Below are 20,314 nucleotides of genomic sequence, written 5' to 3' on the forward strand. Positions count from 1 at the left end.
CTTTCCCCGCGATGACCTGATTCTCGTCCCTTCGGAACTTGTAGTATTCGTAGATATTTAAATTCGCTACGATCTACTTTACATTTTATTTCTAAAAACACAAGTAGAATGTGCAGGGGGAAACGATATTTAATAGAAAAACTATGGCAGATATCTTCAGTTGAGAGATGCAGCAAAAATGTACGGTATTCTTCCTTGAACGTTTAATAAAAATTTCATTACCAAATGGCCATCGTTGTGGATGTTACAGACAATTTAAAACATTTTCGTAATAATGTAACCATTTGCCTTCTTAAATGAATACTTTATAGTTTGATTAACATCAAAAAATTCTGTGTAACCCAAGTAAATATTTCTTTCGTATAAAATTAAACGATAGACTCCAATGAATTATCGTGCTGTAAATAATGATTCAAGCGAGGGTCGATTAATCGACAGGTAAATATCGGTAAAAACACCAAGTCCCGACGAATCACTCCAGTAGTCGATTGTTAATCGATAATATGTAAAGCATGAGAAGCTCTGAACAATCGTCCAATTCAATGAGTGTTTTTTAATTTATGAATGAAATGAATCGCTAATGACGCGTGTGGACAAACACGTGCAACAGTTGTTACGACGTGAAAAACATAACAAGAATGTATAAATATTAAATATGCTCTATTATAAAAAGTAGTTAACCCTCAGTCCCGCTTTCTATACTTCTGAGAGGATTCCTCCATGGAACTTATCCATAACTGCAGATCCTTCTCTATTTCAGGTCGTTGAGCTCCCGGTTCGACTTCGGCGATAATTTCAGACACGGGAATATCGAGACCCGTAACTGTCTGCTTACTCAAACCAACCGCGCGGACAAAATTATCCGTCACGCTGATGAACTGGTGCTCCAAGTAGAAATGTTTGTCTTCCCAATAGATCAACTATAAAAAATGAGACAATTTTTTAATTGATAATATCATGAAAACGTAATAAAAACTATTTTATAATTTTTTGTGTGTAAAACTATTCTTGTCTTTCTTTTAAAATGTCTTAAGCCATTTTAGTTTTAAATGTTTTAAGATTCGAGAAATCGCTCTCATTGGTGATTCGATATCGGCGGTGACTCCAATTAATATTGATATTTTGTGTAATTGAGGAGCGTGTAATAACGAGGATCGTACCTTCGTGGTGACCTTGTATGGCATAAAAATAGGAATCGCTCGACGGTACCGGGTCGACGATGCACCTTGTACCGCACCTCCGCCTCTTTTAGCGACTGCTGCAAAGATCCCAGACGTATCGTAATAGTGGAATCGTGCGAAATCGAGCTCGCGAAGATATCGAGCGTTGTTCATGTGTCGAAAAACTAGATCTACGTCCTGCGTGGTGCATATACCTGGAAAAAAGTGTTATGATTTAATGAAGAAAAAGTCAAGAATGAATAACTCCAGTAGTCACCGTGAAACAAAAGTCACAGAATCTGTATAATATTTACATTATTTACATTACAGTAGTAACTACTCGGTATTCGTAAAATAAGCATACATATACATACGGTCCGTGACATGGTAAGAGAGTGCAAATTAACCGTCGAGCAAAAGTGAGTTTAATATACCCGGTCTAAACGAATACAAAGGTAGGCACTTGACAAATATAAAAATGGTATTCCTGTCATCGTATTCCTCGTAAATTATTCATGATAATATTCATAAGATACATACTCTTTACTGTATTCGTTCGTATCAGTAACGAAACTGTTATCACGATACGATGCGATATCCTTCGATACCCGCTTAATTTTCAAGTCGATATCAACGCCATGAAAGTATAATCGCACAAAAATCTAATCTCAAGGCTAGTTTACGAGTTATTTCGGACTATCCGCTTAATATAATATTATTCAGAAACGCGTTCTTAGATATTCGTGAGACAAAGTTTGAAGCTGTTCCGGTTTAACGCGTGTATTTATCTCTGACCCCTTGTTAACGTCATTAAAGTCGTGTCGAAAGCGTGAAACATCTGTGGCCACGTGATGCAAATGTAGCGAGCTATTTTTCGCGGGCTTTATTTATATATATATGTTAAACAGTATCGATGTTGGTTTTAAAGGCCGAAATCCGGAAATGTTTCTCAGATTATTGAAAACTCGTATTTGTAACAAGTATAGATTATTAACTACTCGCGACCAATCTGTTTTCTAACATTCCACGATAAACTACGACCCAGAATTATTTAAAAAAGGAATATAGAGCAAAAAGACACACGTAGAACGAGGCCCGTTATTTCCAGGTTTAGTACAGCTAGAGTTTAGATCACACATGCGCACTGATGCATAGCAAATTGTACGAATAAACTTTAAATTTACCATAGATAGTAGTGGTATCGAAAATCTTCCTCTTCTTGTGGAAAAGCCTGCCCATGCCAATCGTAAAACCGATTCTCAGGAAATAGTTGACATCGAACAGGACGTAGAGGGCAAGAGCGATAGCCAGCACGCAAGCGCAGACCATTTTTCTGAGTTAGTTCTGGAAAGTGAGGCGAGGAACTAGAACGAGTATGCGGGACCCGATGTTCACGTAGGCACAGTCCGAAGAAGACTGCGAGCGGTCACCGTGAAATTCCAAACGGCGAGGTCGCTTCTTACTACGTGCGCATTACCGTAACCGGTTCCTCAACCTGTGAACTTTCATCGGAATAGTCGCGCGGTGTATGCGCGTCCAATTCAAAATATTTCACGCGGTCAAAGTACTAGGTCATTTCATTCGTAACGTGACTTTTGTCAACGCCCCTTTAACGTACGGATGAATAATTATCTGTCAATGACTAATCAAACCTATCAGTTCCTTTGTTCTCTACGATCATTGAGAGCAGGTGTTGGTATCGGACGTAGTTTAATCACGCTCAATTCTTCGTATTTCTTGGTGTTTGAGGTGTCCCAGGCGATCATAAATTTAATCAGTTTAATAATGTAACCCTAGAATAATCTACAACTAAACAAATTTTTAAACAACGATCACCATGCACAGTAGTAATCTTTACATGCAATATTCAAGCATTTATTATCCGCATACAATGCAGAGTCCTTAGCGGAACAATATGAAATCAAGTCATTCCTTAAATCACAATTCATATATTTACTAAACTGTGATGGGCCCTTGCACGAACCAAGAACTTTTTAAAAAAAGATCGAAGGTGCGAGATAAATGTACGATAATTATATAATATTTGAAGTAAAACATAATCCCCATCTAAAGAATATTTATTCCTTCTTTTGGACAGTGGTTCAACGACATGATTATCAACACAGTATTATCTGACACAGTGACATTATTATTAACTAGAAGTATAGTAATGTCTTCCAGCGCGTACGCGCGCAATGCTACAACTGTCGAAACTGATTACGTCGTCGGCTACTTAATCGTACTACAATGCCGATTTAATCCAAAATCCGATGGATTAAACTTTACGGTGCAAATAGCGTCGGTAACGAATATTATGTACTATTTAAAGAATCGGTCGTAAATATTATACAGATTCGACTGTGATTCGACAAATATTCTAACGCCAAAAATGCAATGAAAGGATTGAAACGACGATAATTGGACAGGTTACAAGCACGACAACCGTAAAGCTGAAAATATAATATCATGCTTCGAGTGTTTGATAACCGCAGGACAGTGACGGTCCATCACGATTTATATAAAGGCACGTCCAGTGCATTTTATTAAGTCGAACGAAAAGTTCTTGCGTTCAACTTAATATAAATACATATAAACACCGGTATCTCCACGCTTTCATAATACAGATTGTTGCATTTCATCATTACCGACGCCAATCGCGCATATAATAAAAAATGTAAATAACGCCACGTGTATCACGGTAACTTTTAACAAAGATTATTCGACAAAGGCGATCTTTCAAGCTTTGGAAGCTCCGTCGAAGTACATTTTTATCGACCTCGATTCAATCTTCTTTCGAGTCACTCTGGCACTTGGTTCTACGGTTGCCTGGCAGCTTTCGTAACATATTTCCTAGAGATATCCATTGAAACATAGGATCGTCCATGGATACGTTTATTCTTCGCGTGTAAAGAGGCAACGTCACGATCGGAAACCACACTGTCGTGTAACAAAATAGTTTCACGTCTATCCGTCTTTGTACTCTATATTTTGGTTCCCACTGATCGGAAGGTACTTCCTTTGACACCGTGTATACATTTATGCTTCTGATCTTTGCGTTGAATCAATGTTTGGGTAGAGACGATCGAGAAGTACGATCAATAAAAGTTTTAAGCGTAACGATCGTTCGCACCGTTTCGTCCTTAAAAAATTGATTCAAAGCTATAGCACGAGTCACTTTAGAGGCGATCTCTAAAATAGATCGAACACCCGACCCTTATACAGTTGTGGTCGCGCAGACGGTAGCGGGAACAACGCCGTTCGCGGTGGACGGCGTGTCCTCTCTTTGTCAGCAGTTTGTCGTCACTGCCGGGGCCTGACGAAGAAGCGCCGATGAGATTTCGTTGCTCTCCAGCCACCTAGCTACTTCCGGTGGCATCTGCGGCCTCACGTGAGGTATCTGAAACGTATGCTTTAATTAATTTACGGCAACTATGCGTAAACAAAGGAAAGAGGAATTCCTCCATGTTTTTAGAAACGGTAGATTCTAATCGTTCGAGTTGGTTTAAAAATTGGGATTTGCACCTGAGTCACGCCCGCCTCGACGCTGCCATTCTGCTTGACACCTCGTTCCATGAGGGAGCCAATAACTGCCTCTGCGCTGCAGTCCAGAACTCTCTGTTTGCAAATCGCGATGGCCCTGATAAAACCGTCGTTGGGGGTGATGAATCGGTGCTCCATGTATACCGACTTCTCGTCCCAATATATGATCTGCAAGAAAGCAAATAGAAAATGTGATCATTCTCCGTTCGTACTTTATGTTTTACAAACCACCAAAATTGACGCGCAGTTTTTAGAGATTATTATTATTATTATATGTTTTATTATATATTCTGCGTGCGCTGCGATCAAATTGATAACGAGAAGGATGGAGTACACTTTCCGTTTCGGTGAGTCATACGGTCGTCGAATGGATACAAAATTATAATGTCTAATTAACGCGGCCTGTCGCTGTCGAAGAATCGTTTCGATTTCAACGACGCCACCAGCGCGCCGGCGCCGACGCTAAACGAAACAGAAGGCAAATCTGAACTGGTCGGTATGAAAGTGGTATAAGTCCACGTTCCTTTGTTTCAGGATAATATTCATGTTTGGTAATTTACTCGTATTATGTCAAATGTAACAATCCTACTGTCGAAATATAAAAGCATTCGTGTTCGTAGATTTAAGTTACATTCGCAACGAATATTTGTCTTATTCTGTTCAACAACTGAACTTATGTCGACGCATTCGTAAGAAAATATTACGACACTGAAGCTGTTCTTTAGACAAAATCAATATGCCTTTAATATTGCGTAACGAATACTCTATTTTTGTTTTCTAATGGATTTACACCGCTATCATAATGAAAGACTCACGTAACAATTTACTCTCCCCATTTGCAGGACAAAAGTCAACGATTCTGTTTATTCGATAACTCTTGATTTGAGTAGAGTATGCTTCACACGATCGCAATGACAAACAGAAAATAAAAAGAGTTTTATTACGTTTCCAGGAAATGATCGAAAACAAATATCGATGGTTTTTATGAATTCAACAAAGGTGACTCGGTATTACGATTCGAACAAACGAAGAGAGCGCATACCTTTGATGTTATTTTAAAAATAGATAGAGGCTTGAGGAATCGACGATAACGAATGGTCGCTGCACCTTGCACGACACCTGATCCTTGGGAACAGATTTCACGGTACAAACTCGTCCTCTCGTAGAAGTCTGCTCTGGCAAAGTCCAGCTCGCGAAGGTACCTCGCATTGTTCATGTGATAAAGGAGCGTATCCACGTCCGTGGTGGTGCAAATGCCTAAGAAAATGAAATATTAGAGCAACGTCGAGCGCGCATGCAATGGGACAACACAAATGATTTATGATTTTACTATAATATTTTTGTTTCAAAGATCAAAGTCGCAAATTACACAGGAATTCTCGAAGGCCGGGGACGCGATCCGACATCGCGAACAGAATGAGAATTGAACAGAGTTAGAGAGCGAACTAATCGTCTTCTTCTAATTCAAACGTTACGAAACAAACAATGTAAGTTTATAAATCAAAAATCACGCGGTGAAAAACAGAAATTAATTTTATCTGTAAAAAATTATTCGACCTCGATCGGTATCAAGTATTAAGGGAATTAAAGACGCGAAAATTCATACATCCAGGTCGCGTGCCCCATCGCAAGATATTCGGGCAACTTCGGTTAAATCAATGTTGCAAACATTAACGCGATCAAATTGAATGGGAGCTCGAAGCCAGACACACGGATTCGAAAACGTGTGTGGACGAAACGCGAATCGGTTGGTTTCCTCGTCCGTTACAAGGACTAATAAATAAAAGATTAGCATTCGTTGGAATATACAGGCATACTAAACGTTTCGAGGATTTATTATTATTCCTCGTGGCAGGCACGTGGCGTGACAAAGATGTGTATGAACGTTCACGGCGAACGTTCCTCAAGACCACCATCGCGCGAAACGACCACACCGATGCCGACGAAACAAGTGCAGACTCGTCAACTGCCAAATTCACCCTGTTTACGTTTTGGCCCATTGCTGGTTCAGCTTTGCAGAATTTAGCCACGCTAGCACCCTGCGCAATCAATACTAGCGCGGATTTGCGACACGAGCAACCGGACGGCCAACTGATTCGCGCATGGTAGGTCAAGGTTTACGGGAACGAGACCAAGATAAGTAGCTGAATTGTAAGGATTCTGGGCTTACGTGTACACAAGAAGGGGCCTTAAACGCATATTCGTGGAATCTTTGCTTACTCGAACATGACGTTTTGCTTGTGTAGTGCTTATAATTCTGCGGTATCGATATCCTTGCAGAAGCAACGCGAAAAGGAATTTTCAGAGATGACGTTTCATTTTAGATTACTGATAACATTTGTTCGGCAAATCCTGTATTCGACGCAATTAGACGTTGAAAATTATTCCTCTATCCATATACTGTATGCCAATTATACTATCAACGGAAAACAATTTACGTTAATCGTCGTCTCGAAGAAGTTGGAGCTAAATTACTCGTAATTAGATTTCAGATTTATCGATAATATCGATGTTACAGGCTTGTACCAACTTTGTTTATTTGAATTTGAGTTAACGTTAAGGAATTTACTTGAAAAAACCACATACGTTTCGCTATAAATGTATGAAATCACCAGGCTATTAATCACTTTTCTATGCAAGGGATCAACGTACCATAGACGGTTGTCTCGTCAAGAATGTGCACCTTTTTTTTGCAGAAACGCGCGAAGAAGACGGTGAAGAACATGCGCAGAAAGTAGTGAATCTCTATTAAGCCGTACAGCAACACGATGGTCCCAAAGACGCCGGTCAAGATCCAGCAGGTGATCATCCTGACGAAAGCTTTTTCCTTTCCACCCCGTAACAGCACAGGAAGGAAACCCGCGTGGTCAGACTTTGGAATTTCTCCACCGCCGGGAAGCCACGCTTCTCTTTATCGATTCGTGGTCGAGTTGGACGGCGTTTCGTGGCTCGTTTCTCGCCAACCCAGTGCTTTGCCGTTTGGCTAACATGACAATAGATCACATGCGTACCACCGCATCGTTAAGAGTCTCATTTTGGAGGTTCGAGTCGGGATCGTGCAACCATGCAACCATGAAAAAGTATTCCTTTAACGTTCTCTTATCTATCGACAGGTACTTGAAACTCTGGAACATGATAAGTGACGAAGTCGTGAAACGCCTGTGACAAACGTCATTACACTTCTATTGGAATAGCTGCATGCGTTTGTCATTAACATCGTGCACACGAAAGATTCCACTGGTCGAAGTGCAGAGTTTTACTATCTTGAAGGCTACACTTACAATAATAAAATAACACGACGTAATCACCCAATGATTAATCTAATACGTTTGCTTACCGATGCAAAACAATTCGGGCGGTTTCTTTATTACATCTGGAAGCACAACCGCAGCGGCTCGTGATTATCCCGCTAAACCAGTCTCTCCTAAACTGACGAGTCACGGAGTATTTTCATTCGTTTGTAGCCGATCTCCAAAATGAAAACGTATAATTAATGCTCAGATCTATTTCATTTTTAAAGATAATTATTCGTTTTAATTTGTCACAAAACACTCGTTCGTATCGAACGAAACGCTAACATCCCACGAAAAGTTTTGCGAAAGGTTGTTCTAAACGAACGAAGTGACAAATGGTAGAAAACACCACGATTCGACGAAATCGCGACGTTTTTGCCAGCTGGCAGTGGATCTGTGGATCGTCGACGGACGAACGAAACGATAAAAATAGGTATCGATGATCTTACATCCTGCGATGCCGGTAATAGTTGTATTCTTCGTCGATGCGCGAACAGCTACAGTGACGAATCGCGACAGGAAGCAGGGGAATACGATGGGAAACTCTTCCGAGAATATTTGTTGGAACAGAACCGTGGCACGGGTGCGATACGACGACAAAGATAGGCAGAGTTTAATCTCGATAATAGATAACGGATAGAAACATTGTTATAGAAATAAATTACTATTTTTTTCATGTAAAATTCATTTTGGTCGTACGAGTTGGAGATCGTTACTTTTATTAAAGAAATAATGTATACAAAATCGTTTATCGTTTATTCGTCATTCGCAATTTATATTTGAATAACTATAATGATTTCATTCTACAGCTCGAATTTTAATTTACTATATCGAAACGCTGAAAAATAAATCTATACGTCTGTATTGCTTGAAAATCAATAAAAATGACGTCTACTATATCTGTCATGTAAAATTTGCATCTAGATAAGAAATTTGCCCATGTCCAATCAGGCGATTCGATAACGCGACGATCCAAAATTTCGAGGGAAACCTACTTTCGATACTTTCCCCTTTAGGAGTTTCGACGATTGTCAAGCGAATCACGTTCCTTGTTCGTGGTGTTGTACGAGAATGTCGCTCCGAGACTGCGGTGTTCTGTCTGAAGGTTCGCAATGCGCCAGTATGCCGATGCTCTTTCTCGATTTAAGACTATCGTTTCTTATCTTGTGATCTTCTTATCGTTCTGATCGCTCTTTAAGCTCTTAGCAGAGGTTGTTCGCGAATCAATGGTCGCAAACGCCTGTCGATAGCTTACCAACCGGAAAGGCCGAGGACGCGCGACCCTGTCTGCGGTGACTGTTCACGGCACGTATCCGCTATCCGCACATTCTCCACGAACTTCACACAACGAAACACAAACACGGAAACGCGTGGACGACGAGAGCGGCTACAAAGTGTCCGTTCGTGTCGACGACATCTCACAGACTGGTGATCGACGTCTTCCCGGGTTCGTCGTCGCCGTCGGCGTCAGGGGCGCCGCGCCGGGACGTCCCTTTTCAGAAGTCGCAGCTGCGCCGAGGACATCCAACCATGAAGCCGGCTCTCCTGGGGGGAGACGAAGCCTCATTGCGCGTTGACGTCAGAATCCTTGCCGTTTGGTTTAATGGAAAACCGAACTCTGTCGTTGTTCGCAGGCAACGGTATTGCAAAAACTACTAAAACAAAATGAATGATGATCAGAACAACTCTTTCTATCGACTTTATCGACTGTGAATGTTAGCGATTACTCGAATCTGTTACGCAAATGTGATCTAAGAATTGTTTCTTTTTAATACAATTTTATATATGTATGTATGGTCATTGTTAATAGTTAGTCATTAATTTGCTAATACGCTCATCTAATTACGTAACACCTTTTGATGATACCTATACGTACGTGCCATTCACTGTGAAAGTGACGTACAAGATTATGTATTTTAATTAAATGAAAAATATTGATAAAAGGTAATTGGCTTTCCGCGTGTTGTCGGTGTTGGTAGCTAAAGATATTTGTCGGTAGTTTAAAAAATATTTACAAGTGAAATATGTGACTTCGATATAAATATAAGGGGTAGTTTCTCCCTTGGTCGAGAAAGTAATAGCAACGTAATATTTACTTTTCAGTGCAAAAGTGAAAGTTGCACGAATTAAAGATACAAAAAGGAATTGGAAATTACCGTCCTTGTCCTTCTCTGGTTTCGCGCGTTGATCCATGAAACATGTGACGTTTACTAACACACTCGGTAGAATATTACGCAGATTATTTATAAAAATAATTGAACGTAGGCTTCCTCGATATTTATTAATAAAACGTTACTTTATTGCCATAGGACGTTAAAGAGCAAATACTGACGCAAAACCAAAACAATATATTGGCACTGTCGATGATGCGTATGTACAAATTTGTCATAACAAGGCGTTGCCCGAAACACCAGCGAAATGGTTTCTTGAAAGCGGTCACGTTTGTTTACTGAGGACCGAAAGCAATGTTTACATTGTTATGTAATTTTTGACGAGGAAACTTAGATACGAGACAAGACAAGTACAAACGGACAAGTACCTTAACGGTTTGCGAGGCATGCAGTTTCCCTAATAGAAACGAATCGAAGAAAAATTTGACTGTACTACATATTTAATTGTTTCAGAATGATACGGCAATTCTCAAAATGACACGGAAAAGACGTTGCGAGCTTACAAAAGGAGCGGTTCTTATCGCAAATTTGCATAGATACCGGTCTTACTTGTTTGGACAGTCGTTGAATGGCACACCTCGCGATCGGCGAAAATATTGTCCCTCTGCTGATCCTTCGTCCATATTCGTTTCAAGGGTAGCTATAAACCGGTAGTCTGGATTGTGCGTGGTTCATCTTGCAAATCATACGTGAGTATACTGTGTGTAATTGCTGCGTAGAGAAAAGATCAAGCATAGCTTCGTTAAACGTTGTTTGAAGGCGAGGCATGCACTAACGATACGACGCCGCGACTGAAAGATTCTGACCAGGAAACGCTTTCCTACTGATGTTTTATGGAAAACGTGTTCGTATGGCCCACGAACGAGCGCGACCACGAAATCGGTACAGAAACAACTCGAGAAAAGAAGTCACGCGCATTGTGAGAATTTGCGATGTCGTAAACATCGTCTACGAACAGACACCAAACGTTTCATTTTCTGAATTTAGTAATGGCGAAACAGATAACGATCGACCTAGCAATGCGATTAAGATTTTTCTTAGAACATTTAATAAGTCAAAATACTATAAGAGGAATTACTATGTTATTTATTATAAAAGTTCTCTTGTACATTACATCTTTAAAAATATACACAAATACTTGGATATAAGTTCAGTACTTTGTAAGTTATCAAATACTGGACACTTAATCACGACCGTCGAAGATATCCATGACAAAAGGCTTGTCTCCAGGCTCGTATTTGGTTAGAGGTATATCGTATGGAATGGGAAAGACTGGTACTCCCGCTTCTTCTTCTTTAATCGGAAATGTCGTTGATCCCTTGATCTACAAAATGAATGGATATATTTGAATACTTTCATCTAGGTGATGTTAATGTTGAATAACGGTGCTTTTACATACAATAAACTTAGGAATAAATATAACACCGGCTTCGTAACTCATAATACAATGCGAATTCCTAGCCGTTCCCCACGCAGCTTTGCTTAAATTGGCACTGGTGAGAACGAACCAAGGGATTCTCTTAAAGTCGGGCGACAATCTTGTATAAGATTTAATATGAGGCATCGCTTTATCTCTTGCCGAGTGCGTAGCCTTCCACTGACTAGAAAATTCATGAAATGTTTAAAAAAATAGCCACCTAAACGTCATCAAGCATTAGTATAATACAAATGTTTAAATGACGAAGACTTACTATAAATAAGATTCAACCCATTCTTGTTTAGAATGGGTTTGGAGGCTGTAAGGTAAACAACAAGATCCAACCTGACAATCGAAACTTTGTTTGTAATTGTTTATAGAAGGGTAAATGAATTGGAAGTTCGGATGACTCTTCAGTCCCGATGTCGTCTCTCTTGACATAGAAGGTACGATTTCTTTCAGAAGCCAACTCTCATAGTTTGGACCTAAGCTACCGATACTGGAACTCTGAGCAATGATTGGCCATTGTGGCGCATCTGGAGGTAGCGTGGCATGTTTAGAAAGGATAGTAGCTAATTTTCTGTGACCCCAAGAATTGTAATCCATATCTTTATGACTACCAGGAACCGAAGCTAGGAAGAATACGTTTACCGCTGAAAAATCTGCTCTTCGGATAGCACAGATCCATTCTGTTAAAACTGGTTGTCTGTATTTAGATAAATAACGTTCTAAATCCTTTTTGAAACCTGTAGGTGATTCTCCATCGGTGGTATTTGCCGACTCTGGAAGCGGTGGAAGGTGCGGCGATATCCAAAGTCTGATCAGGACAAAATGCAATCAACGGTATACGCGTTAAGGTTGTTTCTTTGTAACAAGCAAATGCAAAATCAATTTTAAAATTATTTCACCAACCCTTGCGTTCTATTCTCCCAATCATCCATATATAAATTCGCGGTAGACACAACGACTCGTATGCCATCGTCTTTGTATTTTAGAATCATGACTTTGGTATGATGACAACCAAACCTTGTTGGCATTTCTACAGGTATCATGGTAATGTTTAAGCCTACTTTGTCTGTATCTACCCTTTCTCCAAATAAAATCATCATATCTGTAGATTGGCCAGCCAACAAATACTGTAGGCACAACCAGCCAACATCGACCATAAAATTTATTTGCAAACTAGATACAATTTCTCCCAAACTTCTGTCTAAAATTTCAGGAAACGTTATGGAATACTGTTGATCGTATGTTGCTTTTGACTTTTGAATTCTTGTAAAAAATATGTGATACGGTGCTGAAAGAGCATATTTTATGTCAAAGTATCCTGGTTCAACCACAGATACACGAAGCCCTTGTTGTTTCATCATATTAATAACTTTATGTCTGATTTCATCTTTAGCCTTTGCAGACTTACACGATTGGAAAATTTCAATCAAAGATTGCTTGGATGAACTAGAACTCTGGCCACTACTTGAATTTATATCTGTACTTTGTGTAGATTCTTTAACATTGTCACGATATTCGCTATTACTCGACTTTGATCTTTTTCTTTCGCTTTCATCAGTATTAAAACTATTATTTCTTTTTGTTCCTTGTAGAGAATTATCCCCTCCCATTCCTCCCTCTGTTATTTTGAGACTATCGAGTTCCTGCCTCATCGTATAAACTTTACTGTTGTCTATGTTATTTTTAACGTTACTGGTAGAACATCTAGAAAGCGCTTCTGCTTGTTCATCCATTCCCTTCAACTTATTCTCCCTTCTTTCAGTCATTATTTGCTTATGTCTTTCTACTTTATCTTTTAAATTCTGTGTGACAACATTATCTTTACTCAAAATGCTACAATATGTAACAACAACTTCTGAATCTGGAACTTTTGCCACAGTTGACAAACTGCTTGTACCGCTATTTCTCTCTTTGATCATTACCATTCGCAAAACATTTAACTGATCCTTTAAAAGCGATCGGTCGGAGCATTCAAAATCAAGATCATCTGGTATCTTTGTTTCTAAATAATTTACTACAATTTTTTCCACTAAAACGAAAGATGTTTACTATGTGGATATACTTATTAGAGAGTTGAAAACAAATACATAGTTACTACTCACAATGAGGATGTGACATTTCTTTGAAATGAATTGGATTTTTTCGATAACATTTTTCCATGTAGGGGCACAATTTCTTAACTAAACCTTGCATGAAATATTCCAAATTTTTTAAATCACATAAAACTAAATTTTAACCTTAATATCAATTAAACTCTCTTACCATCGTTATTGGAAGAACTGGATGCCATTTCGTATTACACTTATCCTTGTAGAGCAAATAATTAAACGTAGATAATTTGCAAACTTGCACGTAATACAGTAAAATTACACGTTTTGCTTAGTTCTATATGTTAATATGTTATCATTGTTATCAGAAAATAACAAGTTACCATCTATAGTTATAAACGAGGAAACTAGATGTCACTACGATCACAATAGCGCAAGCGTAGTTCAAATCGAAATTAATTTCAATTGCGAACAAACAATTTGGCGGAAATGACACGAAATACGTATAAAAAAGTTTAAAATTTTGCAATAATTTACGTCAAGTACAAGTCATTGCGATAACAACGTGTTAAAATGCTATGAGAATATATTATAATTGACAGAATTATAGTGAAAAAAGTGACACGTGTAATACATGTTTTCGCGGTCTTTATAACATCCACGATAAGGTTTACCTCGTAAATAATAGGATCTGTGAAGAAAATAAAGGAAACAATGAAGGAGTACTTGTTAGAATAGCCGCTTGAAAAAAATGAAAAGATGCAATTAAGTCTACGAGCTTGACAATTGATCACAACAATGCTATTAAAGAGCTTTGTGATACATCAAATTTTAAGTATATTTTAATTAAATCATGTCTGACCATCAGAGTATACGAAAAAATTGTTACGTAATCGTGAAACGTTAACGTGCGATGTAAGTCAACCTCGCGGGCAGCACGGTAACGCAGGCGTTAGGTCGTTGCGTCTATTTTTGTTCGTTTGCCACTGAGAAATTTATTTCTCGATTTAGCTTTTCTCTTCTTGTCAGTGGAATTGGAATTGACGGAATCGCAAAGTTTATTACTATTGGCAATGTGGAACCTTTTATCGGTTTTTAGCACCATAACAAGGTTCACGTAGAAGGGGTACGTACATCAAGGCTTCATATTCTCAGAGCGCATTTAAAGGTCAACAAATTTATATGAACTGATGTAGTACATTTTATACTTAGACAAGCCCCTGTTTTCTTAGTATTTGCAATTCGACAAAGAAATCTTGAATGGTGCGAGAAAAGTTCGATGGCCAGAAAAAAAGTCGAGCTTGTGAGGGGAAACGATGATTAAAATCGGCGATGGACGATTAAAAACGTCTCGCCGCCTAACTGCGCGTCCTTAACCAAACTGGTGTCGAGTACTCAAGTTTCAACGAGGAAACTCCGCGACCGCAGCCTGATGTTCAACGATCGGGCTCCCGAAAGGGAATTGCGCCCTCGAATTTCCATTTTCCAAGGACAATTAGTTGCGACGCAAAGAATAAAAGATGAGTCGATCTTAAAAATCGGTCGTTTAATATGCATGCGCATAATTTACTTAGGCACGACAGTATCGGATTGATTAAATTAAAAACGTCGCGGAGAGAGCGCATATTAACCACGATTTCATGAAAATAATTGGATACAATTAAAGAACTGCGAATTGGGAAGCGCGGCCAACATTGGATCTTCTTTCGAGCATAGCGAAATTAGAGGGAGAACTTTCGAAAACATGGAAACCCTTTCGGGAGTGAAACAAACTTGTTCGTAAAAACGTAAGCGGCAGATTAACTGCACGGTTTCTATAAAACTTTCTAATTCAGACGACGATCGGAGTTGAGATAGAGTCGAAAGGCCGATACTATTATACTAGGAATGATTAAATTATTGAAAAAGATTCGTTCGGATTTCAACGGATAAACAATTGTTTACTTTTGTATGCGTCATTCACAAATCAATGGGAACAGTGAGAAAACTTTACTACGCCCGATTTACTACGTACCAACAGCATTTGCTTGGAATCGATTCTTCCCTATTTTCGTACCTAGTATTTTCAACTAAAGTGTTTCCACGATGTTTCTAGAGTTGTACGGTGATCCATGCATATTAGATGGAATCTTGATTTAACTCGGTTCCGGGTAAGTTAAGTGGTTGCATATGACGTAATCTAGATATAACTTCGGAGTGGGATAAAAAAAAAAACTTTAAATATCGTCGAAGCATAATAAATAGGTATTACGTAACAAATGATCGAGACTTGGTTACCAACTTGTCTGTAATTGCGAGGAAGAGAAGAGTAATTAGCATTTTAGGCATCCAAAGTTAGAATCTTATCGACGTGTGTTCCATTAGTGCATTGCAAACATATGCCACGTATCATCGACGTCGATTTTCTCGTAAACCAAGCGTCGGCGTCAGAGTAAAGAATTTTTACCGTAATTCCTTTTGAGCGAACGTTAACTCGAGCTTCGAGTCAGTCCCGCTTATCACTCACGAGTTACGCGAAAACACGCATCGTGGAAGTACGATAGTTTGACGGCGTGTTTAACGCGTCCGTGAGGAAGTAAATAGTAACAGAGTTAAATGTCACGCGGTAAAGGCAGAGGGCGGATACGGAGAGGAACCGAAAAGTGGGTATTCGTCAGGCTTGCAGGATGCGGAGAGTAGGAGAGAGAACGAAATAGAGAGAAAGGGGGTGGGAGAGATGCCGTGCGTCGAGACGGCTCGGTCCGCTCAGTCACCGCCCAGACCGCGCCGCGAACGATTCTTCCGAGGGGGTTGTCGACATTTTTCGATTCTCTTTTAACGTTACCTGTGTCGGCATCACTTCCGGTGTCGTTTACCCACCACCAACAATCTCTCGAATGCCTCTTAGTTTCTGTGTCGAACGTCTCGCGCACGTGCACGGACTTTCCGGATTCTCATTCGGAGAAATTTACGCCCCGCGTATCCCTGGCGACGGCCGCTGATCTAGGCGTCGCGTGACCGCGCGGTTCTTCCGCGTCGAACGGCGATACACTTGCCTCGATCGCGTGGTGAACCCCAAGTGTCAAGTATAGAAGTAGTGCCGTGGTGGAGTCTACCAGAACGGATCCCGTGGTAAGCCGTTTCCTCTGGAGGCTCTCAGAAGGCAATCAAGATCCATCGCCGCCCGGAAATGCCGGAAAGTCAAGGTCATTTCATTACTATCAAATATATCCATTTCTTTTTATTACTCTTCCATTACCATTACTCTTTGCTACGTTCTTTTCGAAAATCCTAACGTAATCCTTGGCTGAACATTTTCAAGTACCATCCATTCGCGTCCCGCAGTGGTTCCAAATCATGAGAATGTCAAACTTCAATGCAATGTACGCTGGTAACGAAATGTAGTCCTCGCCGTTACGAGTATACATGTAGATATTACCTTTTTCTCGATATTACTTCCCCGCCCGCAAAGGCCAAAATTGTTACTATTTGGTCTTTCTCGATGAAAGTTTGCCGACCCCTTGCATAGAACGAGAGTTCGGTCGTTGGTGAAAACCCTCCACTTGACCTACCGCGACTTTGATCGTTTCTATTCAATTCGAAACGATTGCACGCTTTAACAACTGCCGCGACTCTCTTGCCGGAGTATACAACTAATTACGTCGAATCTTGGAAGTTACTTCGGCAAGTTCGTATTCGAGGCAATGCAACTATAATTTTCCAAGAAACAAAAGTTTTCGCTTCGTTGTTGGAGCCGTATAACGGAACAATGAGAGTAATTTTTTGTACAGCGTTCTTCGCAAACTCCCCTCGTTCGTTTTCGAAAGCTTGCATCCAGATTCTGCTAAAGTTCGAACCGGACGCTCGTCAAACGCCGAATACAATTTTCCAGTATTTCACGAATTTCACTTTTCTTCTTCGCGTTTTCATACAAGTTTTGAGTTGAAAATGTCCGAATGCACGAACATACCCTTCACGATCCTAGTTTGAGAAACGCTTCAATATTCGGACGAGTGGTCTCTTGAAACTATTCCCGTGGTCCATTTTTCTCGAGCCATTTATAAAGGTTTTCTCTTGCGAGCAATTGTTTAGAATCGAATGCTTCGCGGATCTCGTAACTTTCGAAACAAAAGACGTTTCGGGTCCCTTGGTATCTGTACCGCTTTGTTTTCAACCCTCCGAAAGGTGGAGGGGGACAAAAAGGATTCCAGGGATCATTGTATTCGTATTACGTTAGTTGAGTTAACGCGGAAAAATCGTTCAACGAATTTATCCCTCTTCGTGACCCAAGGAATGTTAAGCGACATGCCTCTTCGCGAATGTATACACACGCGTACGTAGTTTCTTGTTCCTTCGACTGTACCAAGTAGCAATGTCACTTTGCCGTTTACTAACACCTCGAATCATTCACGCTTGAGGTATTATTAGAAAGTTATGAGTCAGATGGCTATACGACATAAATTTTCTGGATATCGATATATTTGAAAGCAGTGCGAGTTCAACGTTTACACGTGCGCGGTCAAGATGTAAAAACATCCTGGAGTATCGATACACCCATTAGTTCAGATTAACTGGCATTGGATAGTTCCCTCGTAAGCCGTTGTTCGTCGTATAAATTACAAATCAAATATCTGGCCACCTCGTAACGCATAATCCGAGTCGACAGATATACGATGTCATTTTTTTTGTCGACAAATTATTCGCTCGATCTATAATCCCGCGCGAAATACTTCCACGAGTGATTCGTTAACGTTTTTCGACAATGCGAAAAAACGATTTTCCTCGACGTACACGAGTTTATCGAATTATTCGTCCTCGACGTCCTTCGTTTAGGGAAAATTGGATTTTTATTGGCACGTATTAAACGATGTTTCTGTTTGCACGTGGAAATGTTGGCGATCGTCTTCGATAACTATAAGGGACTTATCATAGAATAAATTGTGCTGAAGATGTATAAAAATAATAGGAATATTAACAATTTGTAACAATTTATAAGTAAAACGCAACTTACTTGAAAACTGGGAGTTCGAAGCTTCCAAAGACGGCACGCTATAAATAAATTCATTGCGGTAATCACCGGCATTCTACTTTTATCTTGATGCAAGTAAATTGGACGAACCGCCCCTTGTTCCACGTTAAATCGAGTAGCGTAAATAAACGTGTCAGTTTCGTGGGTTTCTTCGATGCGTTTTAAACGATTCCTAAATTATTAATCAACATGTTTAAACGAGAAATGCTGCTTGGATGTTTCCATGGGAGTCGTTTAAAGTGTCGAGTGTAGCGATGAGAATTTTTAAAATGGAACTCGTCCCATAAGACGACGTACAAGAAACGGTAGCTCCTTGAATTGGAATGGGGTGTATGTACTTTAGATCCTTCTTCGAGCGAAGCGGCCATTTACATCTGTTCACAGCGTATAAAGGAGAAGGAACGACTTTCTGTCACCACTCCATCGTCCTAACGCAACCTCTTATTTTTTGAACGAGTAATCTACCGAACAAAGTAATGATAGCAATGCAACGATCAAGACGTTTTTACGATAAAGCCTTTTTCCGGTTTTAGTCCGTGAAAAACATCGTCGAGCATAGGCTTTTGACATTTTATTCGAACATAGATTCTTTGATTTGTATACAAAGTTCAATCTGTAAATGCGGATTGGTTCTGATCGATCGCGTATTTATACAAAATTTGTCGACATTCCCCAAGGATATCTGCGCGTTTACGAAAGCTTCTACCTTTGAGCTCGACCTTTGAAACTTTTAATTCCACGTAACATCGACTACTCGAAAACACGATGATCTATGCTCTTTGAAATTGTTTTACGCAACGGTTCCTAGACGAAACTGTAGCTAGGTGTAGGTCTTTGTATTTTTGTACGATTTAACGATCAAATTTACAATAATAATATTAGATGAAATGTAATATAAAATTCCACCTCTTTGCTTTTGATCTGTTTCTTTTTTTACGTAGCTGTGCATGATCTCTTAAACGAGTTTTTCGCTCGATTGTTTCGAGAGGTGCACGGACTCGAGTCGTCCATTTCAATGGCCTGCATAAAGATTCTCGTTAAAATACCGGGCTGCGAGAAGGACGAGAGAGAGAGAGAGAAAAAGCGGGGAAAACTTGGGGGAAGTTTTAAGTTTAACGCCCTTCTTCATCTTCATTTTCTCGCCTTATCCCCTGGCTGAACTCTTATTATCCTATTTTCATGCTCCTTCATCGGCTGAATCAGCTGAATCGGGGTTATCGGAACGCTCAATTATTTGGGTCATCCGAAGGCTAACGTTTTGTGCCGGCGTCGTACACACCCGGCTTGCACGGAATATTTTCATAGCTATAAATAATGTCCACGCGACAAAACAATGCGAACGGGTATTTAACCGAGGAGAACATGGAAATTAATTATCGCGGTAGCCTACCCCCGAAGAATTTCAAACATTTCGATGACTGTTATACGTATATCGATGCTTCACTTTTCAACCGATTATGTATCAGTTGGATCGAATATATTTCGGAAATAAGCTATATGCTTTTACCACTCGAGCTGCCATCCTTTTGGAACCACCTTCTTCAGAAGCATCCTGCCTATCGCTTTATAGAGTACATACGACAACGTTCCGTTCGCCGAAGGTTTAAATCCAGGCAATCTGAAAGTTCGATCGAACCCTCTTTCGAATCCAGTTGAATGCAACGTGCT

The 20,314-nt window shown here is 39.9% G+C and overlaps 4 protein-coding genes across 15 annotated transcripts in view; 1 reads left to right on the forward strand and 3 right to left on the reverse strand.

Moving 5' to 3' along the window:
• Nucleotides 1-188: 188 nt before the first annotated feature.
• LOC128887695 (protein THEM6) lies at nt 189-2,594 on the reverse strand. Its single transcript, XM_054143893.1, has 3 exons — nt 2,345-2,594; nt 1,161-1,375; nt 189-920 (listed from the first exon to the last, which is right to left on the reverse strand). Exons 1-3 carry the CDS (start codon nt 2,487-2,489, stop codon nt 684-686), a joined length of 597 nt encoding a protein of 198 aa, XP_053999868.1. The 5' UTR covers nt 2,490-2,594; the 3' UTR covers nt 189-683.
• A 626-nt stretch (nt 2,595-3,220) lies between these two features.
• Nucleotides 3,221-9,394, reverse strand: LOC128887694 (protein THEM6). 10 transcript variants are annotated; one of them, XM_054143891.1, is made up of 6 exons: nt 9,249-9,391; nt 8,038-8,129; nt 7,353-7,825; nt 5,743-5,957; nt 4,683-4,868; nt 3,221-4,557 (listed from the first exon to the last, which is right to left on the reverse strand). In XM_054143891.1, the coding sequence occupies exons 3-6, from the start codon at nt 7,507-7,509 to the stop codon at nt 4,447-4,449; spliced, it is 669 nt and encodes a 222-aa protein (XP_053999866.1). In that variant the 5' UTR covers nt 7,510-7,825; nt 8,038-8,129; nt 9,249-9,391; the 3' UTR covers nt 3,221-4,446. The 10 variants fall into 10 exon arrangements, with proteins under 10 accessions (XP_053999866.1, XP_053999863.1, XP_053999861.1 ...); XM_054143888.1 differs by having other exon boundaries at nt 8,038-8,308; XM_054143886.1 differs by having other exon boundaries at nt 8,038-8,169; nt 9,249-9,389.
• Nucleotides 9,395-11,224: 1,830 nt separating this feature from the next.
• Nucleotides 11,225-14,013, reverse strand: LOC128887684 (probable tyrosyl-DNA phosphodiesterase). Its single transcript, XM_054143863.1, has 6 exons — nt 13,853-14,013; nt 13,693-13,776; nt 12,494-13,619; nt 11,856-12,398; nt 11,564-11,765; nt 11,225-11,488 (listed from the first exon to the last, which is right to left on the reverse strand). Exons 1-6 carry the CDS (start codon nt 13,878-13,880, stop codon nt 11,348-11,350), a joined length of 2,124 nt encoding a protein of 707 aa, XP_053999838.1. The 5' UTR covers nt 13,881-14,013; the 3' UTR covers nt 11,225-11,347.
• Nucleotides 14,014-16,406: 2,393 nt separating this feature from the next.
• LOC128887678 (transient receptor potential-gamma protein) overlaps nt 16,407-20,314 on the forward strand; it is a 47,258-nt gene continuing 43,350 nt past the window's right edge. For 2 of the 3 annotated variants that reach the window (XM_054143845.1, XM_054143846.1), the window contains exon 1: nt 16,407-16,823. The gene's annotated coding sequence lies outside the window, so the exon portion shown is untranslated. The remainder of the gene's footprint in view (nt 16,824-20,314) is intronic. The other variant, XM_054143847.1, reaches the window with a different exon arrangement.

Source organism: Hylaeus anthracinus, unplaced genomic scaffold (assembly GCF_026225885.1).
Source record: "Hylaeus anthracinus isolate JK02 unplaced genomic scaffold, UHH_iyHylAnth1.0_haploid 11989, whole genome shotgun sequence".
Taxonomy (NCBI): Eukaryota; Metazoa; Arthropoda; class Insecta; order Hymenoptera; family Colletidae; genus Hylaeus; species Hylaeus anthracinus.

Coding starts and splice junctions, on each gene's coding strand:
- LOC128887695 (XM_054143893.1), bottom strand. CDS start 2,489: ATGGTCTGCGCTTGCGTGCTGGCTATCGCTCTTGCCCTCTACGTCCTG. Junction 1,376..2,344: donor CGATACCACTACTATCTATG/GTAAATTTAAAG, acceptor ACTTTTTTCCAG/GTATATGCACCACGCAGGAC. Junction 921..1,160: donor CATACAAGGTCACCACGAAG/GTACGATCCTCG, acceptor CATTTTTTATAG/TTGATCTATTGGGAAGACAA.
- LOC128887694 (XM_054143892.1), bottom strand. CDS start 7,509: ATGATCACCTGCTGGATCTTGACCGGCGTCTTTGGGACCATCGTGTTG. Junction 4,869..5,742: donor TTTTTAAAATAACATCAAAG/GTATGCGCTCTC, acceptor GCTTTCTTGCAG/ATCATATATTGGGACGAGAA. Junction 4,558..4,682: donor TCGAGGCGGGCGTGACTCAG/GTGCAAATCCCA, acceptor CATACGTTTCAG/ATACCTCACGTGAGGCCGCA.
- LOC128887684 (XM_054143863.1), bottom strand. CDS start 13,880: ATGGCATCCAGTTCTTCCAATAACGATG. Junction 13,620..13,692: donor AGAAATGTCACATCCTCATT/GTGAGTAGTAAC, acceptor CTTTCGTTTTAG/TGGAAAAAATTGTAGTAAAT. Junction 12,399..12,493: donor TGGGAGAATAGAACGCAAGG/GTTGGTGAAATA, acceptor TGTCCTGATCAG/ACTTTGGATATCGCCGCACC.